This window comes from Populus trichocarpa, chromosome 1 (genome assembly GCF_000002775.5).
Source record: "Populus trichocarpa isolate Nisqually-1 chromosome 1, P.trichocarpa_v4.1, whole genome shotgun sequence".
In the NCBI taxonomy this organism is placed as follows: domain Eukaryota; kingdom Viridiplantae; phylum Streptophyta; class Magnoliopsida; order Malpighiales; family Salicaceae; genus Populus; species Populus trichocarpa.
In genome coordinates, this window is record NC_037285.2 from 5,787,574 (window position 1) to 5,805,377 (window position 17,804).

Genomic DNA, 17,804 nt, shown 5'->3' on the forward strand with positions numbered 1-17,804 from the left:
GTTGTATGCATAAACTAAGTCGATTCTCAAGTTGACATCAACTTCGAATGTAAAAAGGGCATGAAATCTAGTTCTAAAGATGAAGCCACAAGTAACTCCATTGCAAAAATCAAGTGGAGCACGTGGAATTCTCTTCGACACTTAAGGCGACTTCGACAATTCACCTATATAAACTTTTCTATATCAATCACCAAGTAAGGTTTCGGTTTGTGGCACTATGTCAGTGATAATGACCAAGACAACATCTTTGAGGGATCAAGTGGCTAACTTGACCAAATTCATCGAGGGGCTTTCAACTTCACTCAAGGCAAAAGACCACGAGATAACAAAATTGATGAACAAACTCGAGGGTCTAAACGAAGGAGGCCAAACCTCAGCTACCAAGACTTTACAAGTAGATCAATTAGATGTCATTAAGGATTCTACAATCAGAACTGCAAGGAATATACATGGTATTACTAATGACATTTTCACCACGAATCAACTGAAAGAACTTATCAAGAAAGTCGTCACGGACCAAGTAAAAAGCTCAATTCAACCCTTGTATTCTTATGTGAAGTCGTACACCTAAAGAATTGACCTGCTAAGGATGCTTATAAGCTATCAACCACCAAAGTTTCAATAATTCGATGGCAAAGGGAATCCTAAGCAACATATAGCTCACATTATGGAGACTTGCAACAATGCCGGAATTGATGGTGATCTCATGGTAAAACAGTTCATTCATTTCTTGAAAGGTAATGCCTTCAACTAGTACATTGACTTGGAGTCTAGCTCGATCGATACTTGGGAGCAATTAGAGCGTGATTTTCTTAACCACTTTCAATTGATTCGTCGTGTGGTTAGCAAGATTGAACTCACCAATGCATAAAAATGTTATATGTTTCGTCTACTATCATGAACAAAAGAAAACAAGTAATTAAAGAAGAAAAGAAAGAGTTGCATGAAAAATGAGCACGTGAAAAATAATGAAAGCAATAAATAAAAGCAAGGATGATAAGCTGAATGAAATTACATAAATGGGTTGATCAACCTTGACAATAATTGTATGGCACTTTTTAAATTGATATAGAGTTTGAATTTTATCGGTAACTCTAATCTCGTATGGATATTAATAACAATAATATTTTATTAAATTCTAATACAAACTATTTTTTTATATAAATACATGAATTTTAAGCTACTATATGACTTTGCTTAATTAATATATTGAGAATTTCCACTATTGCATTATTTTGATATATTTCTTATTAAAAAAATACTTCAAAAAACAACCCCTTCTAAACAACCCCTTACTTAATCAAAGTCCTGTAACTGAGACAAATACTATTAAGTATATATGTTAGTAGTACAGTACTTTATCGTGTATGTTCCTCTTCATGGTTCTTGTCATTGCTTATCTTCATGCATAAAGCTTCAACAGTCTTTTCGAACACAATCTTTTCACGTCGTAGTTGTTCGTTTCTTTCTTGAAGCTGAAGTATAATATTTGAGTTGTCCTGGTTGTTAGCACAACTCGTTAATTGATCCATTTGAGATTTTAGAAGAGTATTTTCACGTTGAAGATCTATAATTTGGGACTGGCGCTGCAAAATGGAATGAAGATAATAGTGAGATATAGATGAATCAATTAAATTAAGAAATGAAAGAGAGAGAAACTTACTAGTTGCGTTGTGAGAACCTTCACAACCATATCTTGTGTATCAAGGCGACCTTCCAATCGACGAACTTTTTGCTGAAGATGCTTATTCTCTTCTTCTTGAGACTTTAAAGCATGATTCTTCCTAACACATTCTTCATTTAAACGATTAATTTCTGTCTTTAGACGATTATTTTCTGCCTTGGTATTTTCTCTGTCTTCCTGAAGAAAGTAAATATTAGCACGTAAAATGAAAGGAAGAAAACAAATTGAGCAAGGCAAGATAAGCAAATAACATTAATGTCCGGGGGAGAGGTAATTGGTCTTACCCTGCATTTTTCCCGGTATGCCTTGTCGGCCATTCTTTTCTTTTCAGATGTTAGATAATCAAAACCTTCGGGAGATTTTCTTACCCGATTATTACGGCAAGGTGTTTCTGCAGCCTGAAAACTTCCCTGTTGAGCAGACAGGTAATCAAACGTTTGGTGACTTTTGTCATTCATTTCCAGTTTAGTAGTGGCTTTGTCTGGTGAAAAATCATAACTTCCTGGTTGAACTTGTAGGCTATCAAGTGCTTGATGATTGTTATCATTTACTTCAAGATCAGTATCTGCTGTGCTTGGACCCATTGAAAATCCAGGTTGGGCCGATAAGTAATTGATCAGTGTTTGATGATCGTTGCCATTTATTTCCATATCAGTATCGGCCCTGTTTTGCTCCTGAGAATCTTCTGGTTGGGCTGAAGTGCAATCGATCGCGTGATTATTTGGAACTGCATACAGTCCATCTAGTGTCAACGTGTTTGATGCATCTGTACTCACAGAAAAACATTTACAATAACAAATTTGTTTAGAGATATTCAAATGTAACAAACACTCTTTGAAGCTACAGATACTCAATCCAAAGTAAGACTCACACGCCTGTGTACGCCCACACATGGATATGATACATCAGATCAGTGATTCAAGAACGAGAGAGAATTCACCCTAAGAAAGTTAAGGGAATACAAGTAGAAGCTCGAATTAGAAGATCAGAACCCAAAGATTTGGTGACAAACTCTTTAAGGATGAAATTTTACTCAATTCAATTCCAGATTTAAGCAAAACAAAAACAATTTATTTTTTTCAAATAGTCTATTAACAAGAACTTAAACCTTGATTTATCTGAAAAGTCAAATATTACAGCTAAGCCTGTTGTTTCCTAATTATATTTAAAATTAAAGTCTACTGACTTCGCATATGTATCTTACCAAATAGCTTCTGCCAAAAATTGCCACCTTCCATTGCAGGTAGCTGACAAGGGCAAGCTAGAGGATGATTGACTTTGCTTAACTTCTTTCTTGGCTTCAAAAGTGCAAAAGTATAAATAAGGAAAGCCAAAGGGGAAGGAGAGAAGACAGAAGACACTACGAACGACACGTGGGAAGACAAAATAACTGTATAAACTATAAAATACTCGGTGCTTACTCTCACGTAAATTCGCACTCAAATCGCACGAAAGAAGTCCGAACCTCGCGTCTATAATCCAAATAGGACGACATTGATCGCGCCTTATGCGCTCTTTATTAAAGACACCGTGTGGGGTTGCACACTGGTGATCAATTTTTAATTCTTTCTAAATTGTTTTGTCAATTTTAAAAATAAAAAAATATTATTTTAATATATTTTTAAATAAAAATTATTTTAAAAAATAATTTCTATTACATTCTTAAATATTCCCTAAAAAAATAAAAGATGTGTGGGAAAAACATTCTTCATCAACATCTACATCCATAAAATAGTAATCCTTTGATTTTTTATTTTTTTAATTTAGTCCCTTGATTTTTAAATCCTCTTTTATTTATCCCTTAATTTTTAAATTGATTTTTTTTCTTGATTTTTTTATTTTATTCTTCAATTGATTAAAAGTTAAACTTTAACAAAAAAAAGTTGTGGGAAAAACACAGGATTACAATAATAATCCATAATATTTTTTTTGTTTTTTTATCATTTTTTTAATGTCTCAGCATCGATTTGGTACTAAATTTCACAAAAAAAATAATAATTCAATTTTATTGTTTGTCTGAAATTAAAAACCAAGGGACCAAAATTAAAAAAGAGAAAAAATAGCACCCCTTTGTTGTTTTTTTTTTTTTTCATGAATGGGTGATTTCAAGTTTCATGCTCTATTTTTTTTATTTTTTTCAGTCATCGTTTTTTTCTATTTCAATTTTGTTATTCATTGTTGTGTTGATTAGGATTTTTATTGATAATTTATTTTGATTTATTTTTTATTTGTTTATCTATGTATTAAATAATTGTCCCAACATCCGGTTAGTTATCGACTTTGTGAGGTATTGTTGAGATTCTTCATTTTTCTAAAGATTAAGAGTAAATGAAGAACAACAAAACAATGAATCCTGGATAGAAGAATAGCACAAGGCAGTCATGAAAACCGAGGTAATAAGAAAGAAAAGGTAAGAAATAAAGAATGGTTTGGCAGTCATATTGGACCTCCTCTTACAGCACACGCCACATTTTAAGGAGGACGTAATGACAATTCCAACAACAACAAAAACAAATAATAATAAAAAAAATGACATCAATTGGATGATGGTGAAATGCTCATCCACCGCCCAAAGGCTACAGGCCTTTCTCACACCTTGCCGCGTGTTTCGCATAAGCCAAGCACTTTTCTCTTCTTCTTTCAGTTACGACCTTGACATCATAGTTATCAAATCTAATCCGGGCGTTAATTTAAGTCAAGGAATTGGGTTTTAGATTTTATACATCAATTCAGAAAAATTAAAAAATATATTAAAAATTTTAATATTTATATAAAAAAATTAAAAAATAATCCATGTAAATATAGATTATATATATTAAAAATAATAAAATTTAAAAGAATATTTTAAAAAGTTTTTTATCTCATATTAAAAAATTATTATATTATCCTTTTAAATTGAAATATTTAAACCAAAATTTTTGTTTTATCCCACATTGAAAAAAAAATTATTGTGAATATATATATATATATTAAAAGACTTCAAATCCTACATTAAAAAATAATTTTTTTCTTATGAACATAAAGTATATATATTAAACAGCTTCAAATCCCATATTAAAAACATATTATGTTATCCTTTTAAGTTAAAGTATTTAAACCAAAATTTTTTTTATCCCACATTTAAAAAACTTAACTTTTTTTCTTATGAACATAGAGTATATATATGAAAGGGCTTCAAATCCCACATTAAAAAAACTTAACTTTTTTTTTTTATGAACATAAAGTATATATACGAAAGGTTTTCAAATTCCACATTGAAAAAATTAAATATTTTTTCTAGTATTTATATAGTGAACTTTAAAAAGTGTTAATAATCAACTAAAAAATATGAAAAAAGAAAGGTATAGGAGAAAAACTACATTTGAAAAAAAAAACATTTAGCCTCAACTTTTTAAATTCACCACGTATCTTCAAAAAAAAATATTTTATATTCTTAAAAAATATTTTTAGTTTTCCTTTTATTTTTAGTCGGTGTTTAAGAGCATAATAGCTTCTACTTTTAGGACTATTTAATTTGAAAAAATATTAAATTGATATTTTTTTAGTATTTTTAATGGTTTGATGTGTTAGTTTCAAAAACTATATATATATATATATATATATATATATATATATATATATATATATATATTATTTTGATGTATTTTCAAACAAATAAATACTTTTAAAAAAACATTTCACACTATAATAACAAACATTCATTTAATCTCGTAATAAACGCAACTTTTACAGGTTGTTTGAAACCAAATATCTACTATAATTGAATTCAATTATAGTTTTTGATTTGGATTCAGTTAATAAATAGTTGAATTCACATGTTTGTAAGAGATAAAATTAAATTCATTTTGTTTCCTATATTACCTTCTTTAAAAGTCTTTAAAAAAGGACCTATTTTGAAAAAATTAGTTTTAATATTAAATTTATTCTCTTTGAAATTGTAAATCAAAGTTATTGGCCTCTAATTTATTTTTATAGTATTTTTAGATATTAAATTCCATTTAAAATTTAGTTCTTAACACTTAAAAAGATTCTAAGCTACAATTTCATTAAAACCTATTAAATTCAATTCATTGTTTTCAAATTTTTAATCTCCTTTTTTACATTGTATCGGTGTTTATATACTTAAGTTTAAGAAATATCACCATGGAAAAAAGAGTGATTCGTTATAATAACAATAACAATAACAATAATAATAATACATGCTAAATGATTTTGAGAGAGTAAAAAGGTGCTAAAAACTAACATTCATTGTTTTCAAATTTTTTATTTCCTTTTTTACATTGTATCGGTGTTTCTATACTCAAGTTTAAGAAATATCACCATAGAAAAAAGAGTGATTTGTTATAATAATAATAATAATAATAATAATGCACTCCACAGCATATCAATATTTTTTTAAATGTAAAAAAATATTAAAAATATTAAAAATTTAGAGAATATTTTAATAGTATTATTAAACTTAACCAAGTAAGTTAATTTTTAAACTTCTACTCAACTCTTTGTTAAACTCAAGTAATGTAGGTCTGGTATGACACTTTAGGTCCGGCAGCCATGCCAAACCCACGCATGGTTGCCACGCCCAATTAACTTTGGCTTGACATGGTTGCGAGACCCAAGGTGTTTGGACTAGTATGGTTGCAAGACCCAAGGTGTTTGGACTGACATGGTTCCAGATCCAAGGTGCTTGGGATATGTGTGGTATCAGATTCAAGGCGCTTGGACCTAAAATTGTTGTCAGACCCAAGTATCTTGGGTTTGGTGCAGTTGCCGGATCCAAGTATCTTGGGACTGGCACTTAGAATTTGCATAATTTTCCTAAGCCAGGTAAAGGTAATAGTCTTGTTGAGGACCAAAATACTCATGCAAAAGTGTTGAATAATCTCAGGATATTTAACTAATAATTCCTTGTATACTTCTAATGTATTGTTAACAAAAAAGCCGGAGTCACGTGTCTGGGTATGACAATCATGTCAGACCGACGCGCTTGGGCCTGACATGACCTAAGCGCCTGTACCTAGCAACCATGCCAGATCCATGTGTTTTTTTTTTAAAATATAGAAATTCACTTATAATTGTTTTCAAAACATATTTATTTTGTATTTTCATCTTTGTTTTTTTAACCAAATATATTTTTATCTTTTCTATATTTCTTTCTTCTATTTTAGGACATTAATCATATGCATCCCTAAAATTCACTCATTTTTTTTATTAATCTATAATTTTAGTGAAGAAATCATCTACAAAATTTCACAAATTAAGATAGTCAAAAAGATAATAAGTCGTTTATATATATAATATTTTATTTTCCTACAATATAATGTATCAATTCAAAAGTTTAAAAGTTTTCTCTTATGAAAATATATTTTAAATTTTCATATATACTAATAGTTATAATGTAGAATAAACTCTCCATATAATAAACTTTGACAATTAGATCATGCAACATCATCTTAAATTTAAAAATACATGAACCCTTTAAAAAATCATATGAAATGTTTGGTGTTAGCAATTTAATATGTACTTTAGATTTCAAATGTGTAAGTGGTAGGAATATGCCTTTTTCGTGTAGTTATGTTTTGTTAAAAATAATTTTTCTTTTCATATATGTGCTTATTGTTTTTTAGTTAGAAGTCATATGAAATAAAAATATAATGCTAATTTACTCTCGAAATTCACATTATTTAAAATTAAAATTTTGATATTTTCTTTTTATTGAAGGCTTTTACTGTTATGATAAATTATAAGATATATTTAAGTTTACCATGTTATTTATAGAATAAACTAATAAACATAAGATGCAAATAAGACTCAGTAATTTGTATGCATTTCACATGATTATATATATATATATATAGCTTAGTTTATGTATGAAATGGTAGACTTAGGCTACCTAATTTTTTTTTATTAGACATAATATTTAATACTCATTGGATTTGATTCATTCACAGGCTCTGGGAATACTTGGAATTTAATTTAATTTCAATTGTTAAGTCAATTCATGTGTTTGAAGTTATTTTAAGAGTATTGATTTGAATTTTAAATTAAATTCAAATCATAAAAAAAATGACCAAAACAAATAAAAAGATCTCTCCTTTGATTTGCTACATTAATTTCAAATAAAAAATACTATTTCAAAAATACCTTTTTTGTTTTCTCTCAAAACCCTCCAGCAGTTCTCTTTATCATCTCTTTCTTTTCTTCGTCAAAATTTTACTGGGTAAATTGTCGGTTGCTCAACCTCTATCCACCACATTGAGTCATGGCTTTTCTGCTTCTGCTTCTTCCTCTTCCTCTGTTTTCCTCTCTCTTCATTCATTCCGTTTCTTACAACTATATTTCTTCTCCACAAACCTTTTCTAATATACGAAAAAATGTATTTATTTATGGCACACATGCACTTGATCTCCAAATCTCTCTCTTGGAATCTATTGGTTGCGAATTTCAGAAACGCAATTTATCTTTGAAATTTAGGATTCTAAGGTTTCTATTTCCTTTGATTCAAGGAGAAACATTAACTAATAACAATGATCCCAAAAAGCAATTTCTGAATTCCTAAATAGTGATCCATTATTTAAAAATGCTTAACCATCTTCTTTCCATGATTATATCATATCTTGCAAAATTGGGGTGATTAAAGGAGTTTAAGCTTAACCACGGCTTACTAAGTACAACTCACATAACTTATCAGATCAAGCACAATTTTTATATGCATATAACGTGTATTCAGATTTTCAGCAAATTTATAAAACGAATAATTCATTTTATATCAACATAGCCACTTATATCCATAAGTTACGCCAACTCGCCAAGGGCATTCTATATCAAGTTCACGGATTTTAGAGGTGATTCTCATAAAGTTTAGCACTTAGTTTATTTCTTTTAGCACTTAATTCATATTTCAGATCATATGATACATATTTAAATTCAAATTTAAACTTGTATCCATATAGATAATATAAATAGCATAAAGCTTGTCGCGGGGTGATCTGGACTCGGAGTAGGTTCAGTCAATGGCTCAGGAGGTGTTGGTTGAGGAAATGGTGGCCGGAGTCGGATGTGGAAAGAGGAAGAAAAAGGTTTGTAGAGGAGAGAGAAAGGCTGAAAGAAAAGGAGAGAGAGTCGTGGTGGCTGCTTGGTAGCCGGCTGGTGGTTGTGTTGGCTTCCTGTGGTGGAGTTGGTGGCTGAAGAGCTTTGGAGGCTGGAAAGGTGGAGAGAGAGAGGGAGAGAAAATGGCAGGAAAAAAATGGGGAGGAGGAGGTTGGTTTTTTGTGATTTTTAGACCCTATTTTCTTCATGCTCAAGCCATGAAATCCACACCTATTTATAAGGGATGGAAAAGGGTAATCTTGTCTACACGGGAGAAAACTTTTGGCCCTTGATTCGATTGGGAAGGATTTCAACCATTGATTCAAAGTAGGCACCATGAACTGTCAAATTTGACAGTTAAAGGCTACCTGAGTTGGCCTTTTTAGGCCAGCGTCGAGGCTGTTGTGTTGTCAATTGGTCTAAACGGGCCACATCCAGAGATAGAGGGATGTTAGGTAATCATTTGCGTGCAAGTTTTGTCAAATTTGGTGAAGATTAGAGGCATTAAATGTACCTGTAAAGTAGGTAACCCGAGCAACTTTTCGAGGAAGACAATGAACAGTGACTGGACAACGTGTCGTCTGATCACCTTTTTTTTCAAATTTCAATGCAGTCCTCCACCTTTCAATTTATCTTAATTGCACTCCCTAATTGACCATAAACTTTTGATTTAATGTAATTAAGCCAGCCTCTAATTTACACCTTTTGCACTTTGGTCTTTGGTCTCGTATTTATGCAATTTGATCCCTAATTGACCATTAAACTTTCAATTTCCTTCAATTTCATCCCCAGTTTTTGTCAATTAAACCCCTATAATTTTACGCATTTTACAAAACAAAGGTTTAGGGTAAGCTTTACTTTCTTTTATGCGAATATGCAACCAAAACTCAGTTTTGAAGTCGACTCATAGTGTTTGGGCTGTTCATCAGGTTTTTTTTTTTGTATAGTTAGGATATCGCTTGAATTTATAGAACTTGTTTGTTTAAAAAAAACACCAATTTGATTTCTGTTTTGTATTAAAACTTTGATTTCCCAAAAATCCTTGTAAAAACATGGAATCATGCATAGTTTTTGAAGAAAAGGGAAACACACCAAAGGGTTCTTGGTGCAGAGGTTTCGTGAATAAAGGGTGTGCTCAATGTGTTATTTGTATGAAACAACAAGAAAAATAAAGGCACATCATGAACACATGATCTTATTAACAAGAAAGGCTCATTTAATAGAGAAAGTCTTGTGATATTATGAGTCAAATTACTGACAATACTAAAACATGTTGAAATATGACAAATTCAAAATAACTTTGCAGACATGATCAAACAGAGAAAATTATTTTGAACACAATAGGGACATGCTCCATTTTCTAACTCTAGTACACTTCCTTTTTATCCAGCCTCCTTACAAAAGCTTTTGCAGGCATTTCTTCAACGGTGTGGACAAACACCCCTTTGAATTTGAGTCCCTCAAAAATTTATGTTGCCTTCTTCGTGCCCTACTCTGACCATTGGTGCTTTCTGATTTCCTAAGCATTCTGACTCTAGTGCATTTATCGATCCACTGCTTGAAGCATGATTGGGTAGGGAGTTTGTACTCACGTTTAATGTTTCTTCGAATGTTACCCACTAATTTTAATCAGATGCATAAGCCATTTCTCAAAGGCATTACATAAATGAATATCATGTCCTGCAACACCAGCATGGTATTCACAAGTAAGATCTGACTTGTACCAATTAGGGTAAGGTGGTTGTAGAGGCGTGAGTGGTTCTGGAGTTACACACCCGATGCTCAGCAGCTTTTGGTAAATCTCATTTAAGAGTAGTGGTAATGGGATAACTGTTCTTGAACCCTTTGGTAATTTTGGCTTTTGGCTTGAATTTTTTTCTTTTTTTTTTCTTTTTCGGGCTCAGGTTTTTTGGTAGGAAATGGAGAGTTTGGCAATTTGGGGTGAAATATGGTAGTTTTAGATTTGGTTTTTCCTACCCCTATAATCACATTTAAAATGGTCGATCTCCTTCCTTTTTCATTTTGAAGCCTCTCTTCTTAGTGGGTGTGAAAATTCTACCACTATTGACCATTTGCTCTATATGCTCAGTCACTGCCACTATGTTAATGAATTGCTGGGCTGAACTACTCATCACATGCTTGTAGCACGGTGTTTAAAATGTGTTGGCAAATAGAGTGACCATCTCTTTTTTTTAAGAGTAAAGGATGCACCTGTGCAGCTAAATCCCTTTATTTTTTGGCATATTTCCTTATGCTTTCTTTGTCCCCCTTTTCAAATTGGACAAGCTGGTTTTCTCATGAGTAATATTCATGTTGTACATCTGCTGCAAAATCACCCACCAGATCTTTCCATCTCCGGATCTTTGAGCTGCTTAGCCTCATGTACCAGCTCAATGCTACCTTATTCAAACTATCTTGGAAAAAGTGCATCAATAGTTTCTCATCCTATACTACTTTTGCTATTTTATTGTAATAGGAATTGAGGCAGTTCAAGAGGCATTGTGTTCTAGTGTATTTAATGAATTTAGGAATATAAAACATTTTTAGTACAACCACAATCAAGACGAGACACATTAAAAAAAAATATGAGGGACTTTTTTTCTATCTATAAGAAAAAGGACGAGCATCCATTTTTCCCCAACCCCATCAATCAATCCTTTTTTCCCCAACCCCATCTATCAATTACAATAACTTTAGATGGAGTATTCTTACAATTTGTAATGGAGTCATCCTCAAATTAAAATTCAAATTAAGTTTTAAAAAAAACTGATCCCATTTTTTTTCATAAATAAATAAATTTATGAGAAATAAAATTACCAAAAACATCCTCCATTTTTTACAACTGGTTCTAACCCCTAACCACGACATCAGCAAATTGATGTCCCTTTTAGAAGAAATTGCCTCTCAATATCCTGCATGAACACACAACCACAGTAAAGTATGAGCCCTCAGCAAAAAATCTAGAGGCCAACCGTTCTCTGTTGTGAATGGCTACTGCACTAAAAAAGAGGGAGAGTGGCAATTTCAGGTACAAGATCACTAATCCAATACAGCTTCCTTGTAAGTTTATAGAAATCCAAACATATAGATGGATGACATGACAGAGACATTCTAGAGATATAAATAATCTTCAAGTTAGTCATACGAGCCACATTTCATTACAAGTCTCTTAAAACTGTTTCAATTACATGTCTTTACAAGTTGCATAACAAAAAAAAGAAGTTTATCAAATCACTTATTTCAAAAAATGAAACCAACAAAGCAATGACTACCGCCATTGTCAGCAAAGCCAGCTAAATGTCGTGAAAATTGTCCTTCTGTCAAATTTGTTTTTGAACTTGTGGTTCCTGATTTGAGCACTTGAACACAGGAGAGAGAGAAAAGTAATGGAAATGATAGAGCTAGGAAACCACGTATGCTTGCTGAGAAACTTGGCAAAAGGAAACTACATAAATACATTTAGCAAACTATTGTAAGAGAAGAAAGTTGCAAGCACTTTTTGCGTGAAACTATGCAAATAATCCTTGAAAAATATTTAATGGTACCTTCTCATGCTTCCTACTGTAGTCTTTATTGGTGGGAGAAACCGTTATTGATAGTTTTGAAACACTCAAAGAGGATAAAACATATTGTTTTATTTCAACAACAAGAAGCTTACAACATAAACAAAAGCTTTTAATACATACCCTCTTTTTTTTTTTTAGTGTTTCTCTTTTATCTTTCCCACACACTGTAACATAAACTTAGCTACCTATTTATATATAAATTGAAAGTAAGAAAAATCTTAGTTAGCAGTGGTGTGAATGCGTCTGGCGGTTTGTGAAGGCTGTTGGCGGTTTGTGAAGACAACTAACAGCTAGTAACTGGTGGTTTGAGAAGTCTGCTGGCAGTGATTGCAATCGGTGGTTGCCATCTTTAACTTTCTTGGATTGATTTTAATGCAACAGTCTTTTTGGTTCAGTATCTTGTCACGTAAAGCTTGACTTTGCATTTTGAGCACCATATTCCGCTGTCCCAGTTTCTCAATCTCATTCAAAAGTTGTATTCTTTCAGATGCCCAATTATCCCACTTGGCATTTTGACACAGCATATTGCGTTCATTTTCTAGCAGCACCATCTCAAGTTGGTTAGGTCCAAGCTACAACAGTAAAGAAAGCATTGTCATCCACAAGTTCACTAGCTTGTTACAGGTAGAAACATTTGCAACCACAATTTTACCAAGAAAAAAAGTGATATGAGACAACGGTCTCTAACATGACTATCACTGTAACCGGTATTTAGCAATACAAAGAGGACGAAAAGTAAATCAAAGGATTTGTTCAATAGAAACAAAATCAGTATGTGATTTGCCACACGGTATCATTAAAGCTAATCAGTTACCTAGCATTACAAAAAAAATCATCTTAATTACATCAGAATGTGAGTGTGATGGAAACACTAGAACCTCAAGCTATATTTTCACTTCAAATAACTACAGATGCATCAAATGTTAGAGTTGAGCAGATAGTGAAAATAGTCCCCGATAGATTGGCATGGCTGCACTAAAAACCCAGGGCAATAGAGACTAGACTAAAACCCTGAAACCAAACTCATGAAACTAATGCAACTCATAAAATTCATCTGAATTACAAATATGTAAAGACAAAATAGAATTATCATTACATCGTGGCGGAGTCCAAAACCTCTTCATCCAACTTGCCTTTTAGAAATGTATTCTTAACATTGACTTGCCTGATTAGGCATCATTGTAACAATAGAAAGACAAGGATATATACAGTCGTATGCTTGAAGCCTAGCTAGCTACAAGCCCTGAAGATTTAAGCAAAGTGATCAATAGCTTCCTATTATGTGTAATTGGCTGCAAATTTTATAATCTCTTCTTTTTTTTCAGAAATTTTGCTCAACGAAGATAAAGGAATACAAATTATAAAAAGATCTTGGGATGTAAGACAAAAATCAAACACAAAGCTGCAAAGATATATTGACCCAGCTTTGAGGAAGACGGGAAAAAAGGAATTCAACTGGAGGCACTTCAAGTCAGCAACGTAAGAATTTTAGTGAAACTCAACAAATAAAAATTTCATTATCCAGCTAGAGCAGAAGGGATGGACATGATTGCACAGGATAGCAGTAAAGATGAAACCAACGAAGTAAGACCACAGAAGTGATACACAAGAGACGGATAGAATGAACCAAGGCAAGAGACAAGCAAATTAAAAACCACGTAACAGTACCGCACCAATTGTATCTTATAATTTAATATAATCCCCAGCTTTCTCCTTAATTTTATGACAGATCAACATCCATCACCATTCATGAATATATCATCATGATCACCGATATTTGTAGAGATGCTAAAGTACTACATACAGATTCACCAACAGCCATATAACTGGACTGAACCAAGGAGGCAGTAAGGCACCAATTGTATCTTAAATTTAATGATATCCTCAGTATTCTCCTTGATAATTTATGATGGATCAACATCCATCAACATTCATGGGTGGATCATCACAGATTTACATAGTTAATATAAGTAATAGTTAGAGATTCACCATTAGCTTTTAAGACTAATGATCACCAATAGACACTTTCTTCATATCTAGCTATCAACTACTCATTAAAAGTTTTGTCTCGCGTAATCTGAAGAATTCAATAAATGAGGCATATTAATAAGTGTTAATTCATATGCCCAAACAGCAACAGTGTAATACCAACAAATAAATCAGCTCAGCCTAGATGAATAATTTTAAGGGGATGGGTGCAAGAAAAAAAAGAACACCCGCACACATACATACATGCATACACATACACATACACATGCACATACATATATATATATATATAGATACATACATACATACGTGTGTCAGTGTGTGTGTGTGTGTAGAGAGAGAGAGAGAGAGAGAGAGAGAGAGAGAGAGAGATGCACCATTAGTTGTTGCACAAAAGGGTTTTGTGACAGTGATTCCAACAGATTTCTTGATTAGAAATAACTTTCTTTGAGTTGCCAATCTCTCTTTTAAGGTTCCCTATCTCAACTTCTTTTGACTGCAATTTTTGAGCCATTGAATCATTTTCTTTCCTACAAGACTCATTCTCCCTCTTCAAATGAGCATTTTCTTCCCGAAGAATTTGCAAGTTAATCCCCAGCTCTTCTTTCCTTATCTGCCAAAAAGAAATTAAGAGATATATATATATATATAGAAAAAACATGATTTCTCTAGCTATTTGCTTCACATGAGGAAGACCAGAAGGTACAGTGCTATACCTTACAACGTTGTCGATAATTGGCATCGATTTTTCTTTTCTTCTCCTTTTGATCTTCTGGAGTTACAGCAATATTTATTCCATGCTGTGGTACTCCTGGTTGGGCCAACATATGTTGAGGCACTGTCAGCATGTTTGTTTCCTCTGAGCCCATACAACAAATTCATCTTACTAACAGTACAAACAATTCTCTATGAATAACTCTAGAACGTGAACTACCATCAAGCAAAGTAATCTGTGAGATGAATTTGTTAAAATTGCGAGCAAACTACCACTAAGCATGAACATAAAACGAGCACGCATTCATTCTTAAGCCTCAAAATACATCTTTCCATTAATGTTAGGATGGTTACGGTAAAATGAAAGTATGAAAAGGAGAAATGATGGATTTTGACCCATCCATCTTGTTATTCCAAAAACAAGGAAAAGCAAAGGACAGATTGTAAATTACAAGCGAGGCATAGGGAAGGATCCTTTATTTCCTTCCTCAGTTGTTCATCCATCATACCAAACATAGAAAAAATCAAAAACCCAACAATGAAGCTTGCATGAGAAAAGTGGAAACAGGGTAACCCCAGATATGATCAATCATTGAAGATAATATAAAAGAAACGATTGACAAGTCTTTTCGTAGATCCAACAACAATTGTAAGTACAGAAGTAGTTACCTGTTGAGTCGTGTTGTAGTGGGGGGTAGTGGGGAACCATGCCATCCAGTAAACCGTAAGTCATCTTCATCGGAAATTCAAGAAGCTATGATTGTGTATAGAAGAAGTACTTTTAAATAAAAGAAGAAAAATCCGCTGGGTAACTACATATGACAGAATGGAGTCGCGCGAAATAATGTCCATGCCGCGCGATAGATTCTTCGAATTGTAAAGAAAACGCTGGGTAACGGCCGGTTCTTCTCTTCCAAGTTTCTCTCGTAACTGTTTAAAAGGGTAGCTTAAGTCATTTGTTTAACTGTTTTTATTTAGAAATACATAGAAATAATATTTTTTTATTATTTTTTTAAATTTATTTATTATATCACCACATAAAAAATATAAAAAAATTAAAATCTTAAAAAAAAACAGGTTAAACCTTAATTTAATTAGCAATTAATTAAATAGTTGTCTGGATATTAGTAAAGTAGATTAGGGTTATTCAACTCCTTTGCTTTAGGCTTATTTGTCATAATGTCCCTCAACTTAGCACTATATCCATTAAACTAAAAATATCCCAAAACTTCACCCCCGAACCCTAAGAATCAAATTACCTGAAGATGCGTGTTCAAGAGCACAGGCCATGATGAGCATTTAATCAATTTTTACAAGCATCGATCGATCGGCTCCAGAAAATTAAGAGCAAAAAACATATACAAATTTAAACATGCCTGCCCAAGCATCGATCTATCGGCTCCAGTTGTCGCCCTTAGTTAATGATATGTTGCAGAAGCGTTGCATATAGTTTTCACGTTTTAGAAGCGTGATTTTTATATTTAATAGATATTACATTTTAAAAATATGATAAAATTAAATTATAATATTTCATTAAAAAAATTAAATGGTATTATTCCTTCAAATTTTTAAGTTTAGTGTGTTAATTTTCTTTAAAAAAAAAAAACCAAGTTAACGCGGGTAAGATATGATGCTTCAGGTTCCTAAAAATCTTCAGTATCTTAATAAATCGGAGCATCATCGTTCGGTACGAACGTGTCACCATCTGCTTGCGCTCTACACCGCAAGAACCCCTAAGTGTGAACATAAAGTACGAACGGTGTCGCACCATACTTCTACTAGCATTGTTAAAAGAAAAAAAAAAAAGGTTTTCCCGTCAAATCTTTCTAGAAGAAGTGACATTACACGACAATAGCTTTGGGATCAACTGTATTGTTGATCCAATAATAATTGGATTTCAAAGAATTAGTAACTAAAATTATAGATAAAAAATATAGTAAATTATAATTTTTTGTTGCCAGAAAATTTTTAAAAAACTCAAGGTTGATCACTTTGAGGTTGATAATTTGTTTTTATTTATCGATGGTCTCAAAAAATTTCTAATAACGAGTTGATATTCAATTTAACAAAAAAAAAAAACCAAACTTGTTATTTGCAAGAAATTACAAATTAAAAAACTAAAATTAAAACAAATAAATAATGGAAGGCCCTTCACTATTAAGAAAATTAAATATGGTGTCAATAATGGTTTTTTTTTTTACATTTAGTCATTGATTTTTTTTTTAATTTGATTATTTAATATTGTGTTGATTGGGGTTTGGGATTAATATTTTATTTTTATCTAATTCTTATGTGATTATCTCGTTTTAAAAAGAATCCCCCTATTAGATTGGAGCTTGATTTCACAAAAAAAAAATATCCTTTTTAAAAAAACTTTTGTGTCAGCGTCTTTTTGCCTAATTTTTCCTTTGAAATTTTATCAAAATTCTTTTTTGGTCCTTTAGTTTATAAATTAAAAAATTTGATTTCAAAATTTATTTTATTCACATTTTAGTTTTTGAATTTGAGATAGAAGAAAATAAGTTCATGAATTATGTCAAATACGAGAAAAAGTTGGCAGCATGTCTTTGCTCAACAACGAAACTCATTATTTTGGTAATGGATTTCATTTAATGTGGAGAGTTCTATTTAGATCTTTTTTCTCTCCATCTTATCGAAAAAAATAGTTATAGTCTCATGAATTTTTTTTTTTGGATTTGAGTTAATTTTTATTTTTTTATTAATTAAATGCTAAATTTAATACCATGGTTTTTTAGATCCCTATT

The 17,804-nt window shown here is 31.9% G+C and overlaps 2 protein-coding genes across 3 annotated transcripts; both read right to left on the reverse strand.

Annotated features, from left to right (window-relative positions):
• Positions 1 to 1,055: 1,055 nt before the first annotated feature.
• On the reverse strand, positions 1,056 to 3,003 carry LOC7491474 (uncharacterized). The gene is made up of 4 exons (XM_002299357.3): positions 2,889 to 3,003; positions 1,969 to 2,450; positions 1,664 to 1,861; positions 1,056 to 1,586 (listed from the first exon to the last, which is right to left on the reverse strand). The coding sequence occupies exons 1-4, from the start codon at positions 2,920 to 2,922 to the stop codon at positions 1,359 to 1,361; spliced, it is 942 nt and encodes a 313-aa protein (XP_002299393.1). The 5' UTR covers positions 2,923 to 3,003; the 3' UTR covers positions 1,056 to 1,358.
• An 8,887-nt stretch (positions 3,004 to 11,890) lies between these two features.
• On the reverse strand, positions 11,891 to 15,959 carry LOC7491475 (uncharacterized). 2 transcript variants are annotated; one of them, XR_002984411.2, is made up of 4 exons: positions 15,709 to 15,940; positions 15,042 to 15,184; positions 14,703 to 14,938; positions 11,891 to 12,908 (listed from the first exon to the last, which is right to left on the reverse strand). XR_002984411.2 is itself a non-coding variant. In XM_024610922.2 (3 exons), the coding sequence occupies exons 1-3, from the start codon at positions 15,776 to 15,778 to the stop codon at positions 12,627 to 12,629; spliced, it is 495 nt and encodes a 164-aa protein (XP_024466690.2). In that variant the 5' UTR covers positions 15,779 to 15,959; the 3' UTR covers positions 11,891 to 12,626. The 2 variants fall into 2 exon arrangements, 1 of the variants encoding a protein (XP_024466690.2); XM_024610922.2 differs by lacking the exon at positions 14,703 to 14,938 and having other exon boundaries at positions 15,709 to 15,959.
• Between the last annotated feature and the right edge of the window lie 1,845 nt (positions 15,960 to 17,804).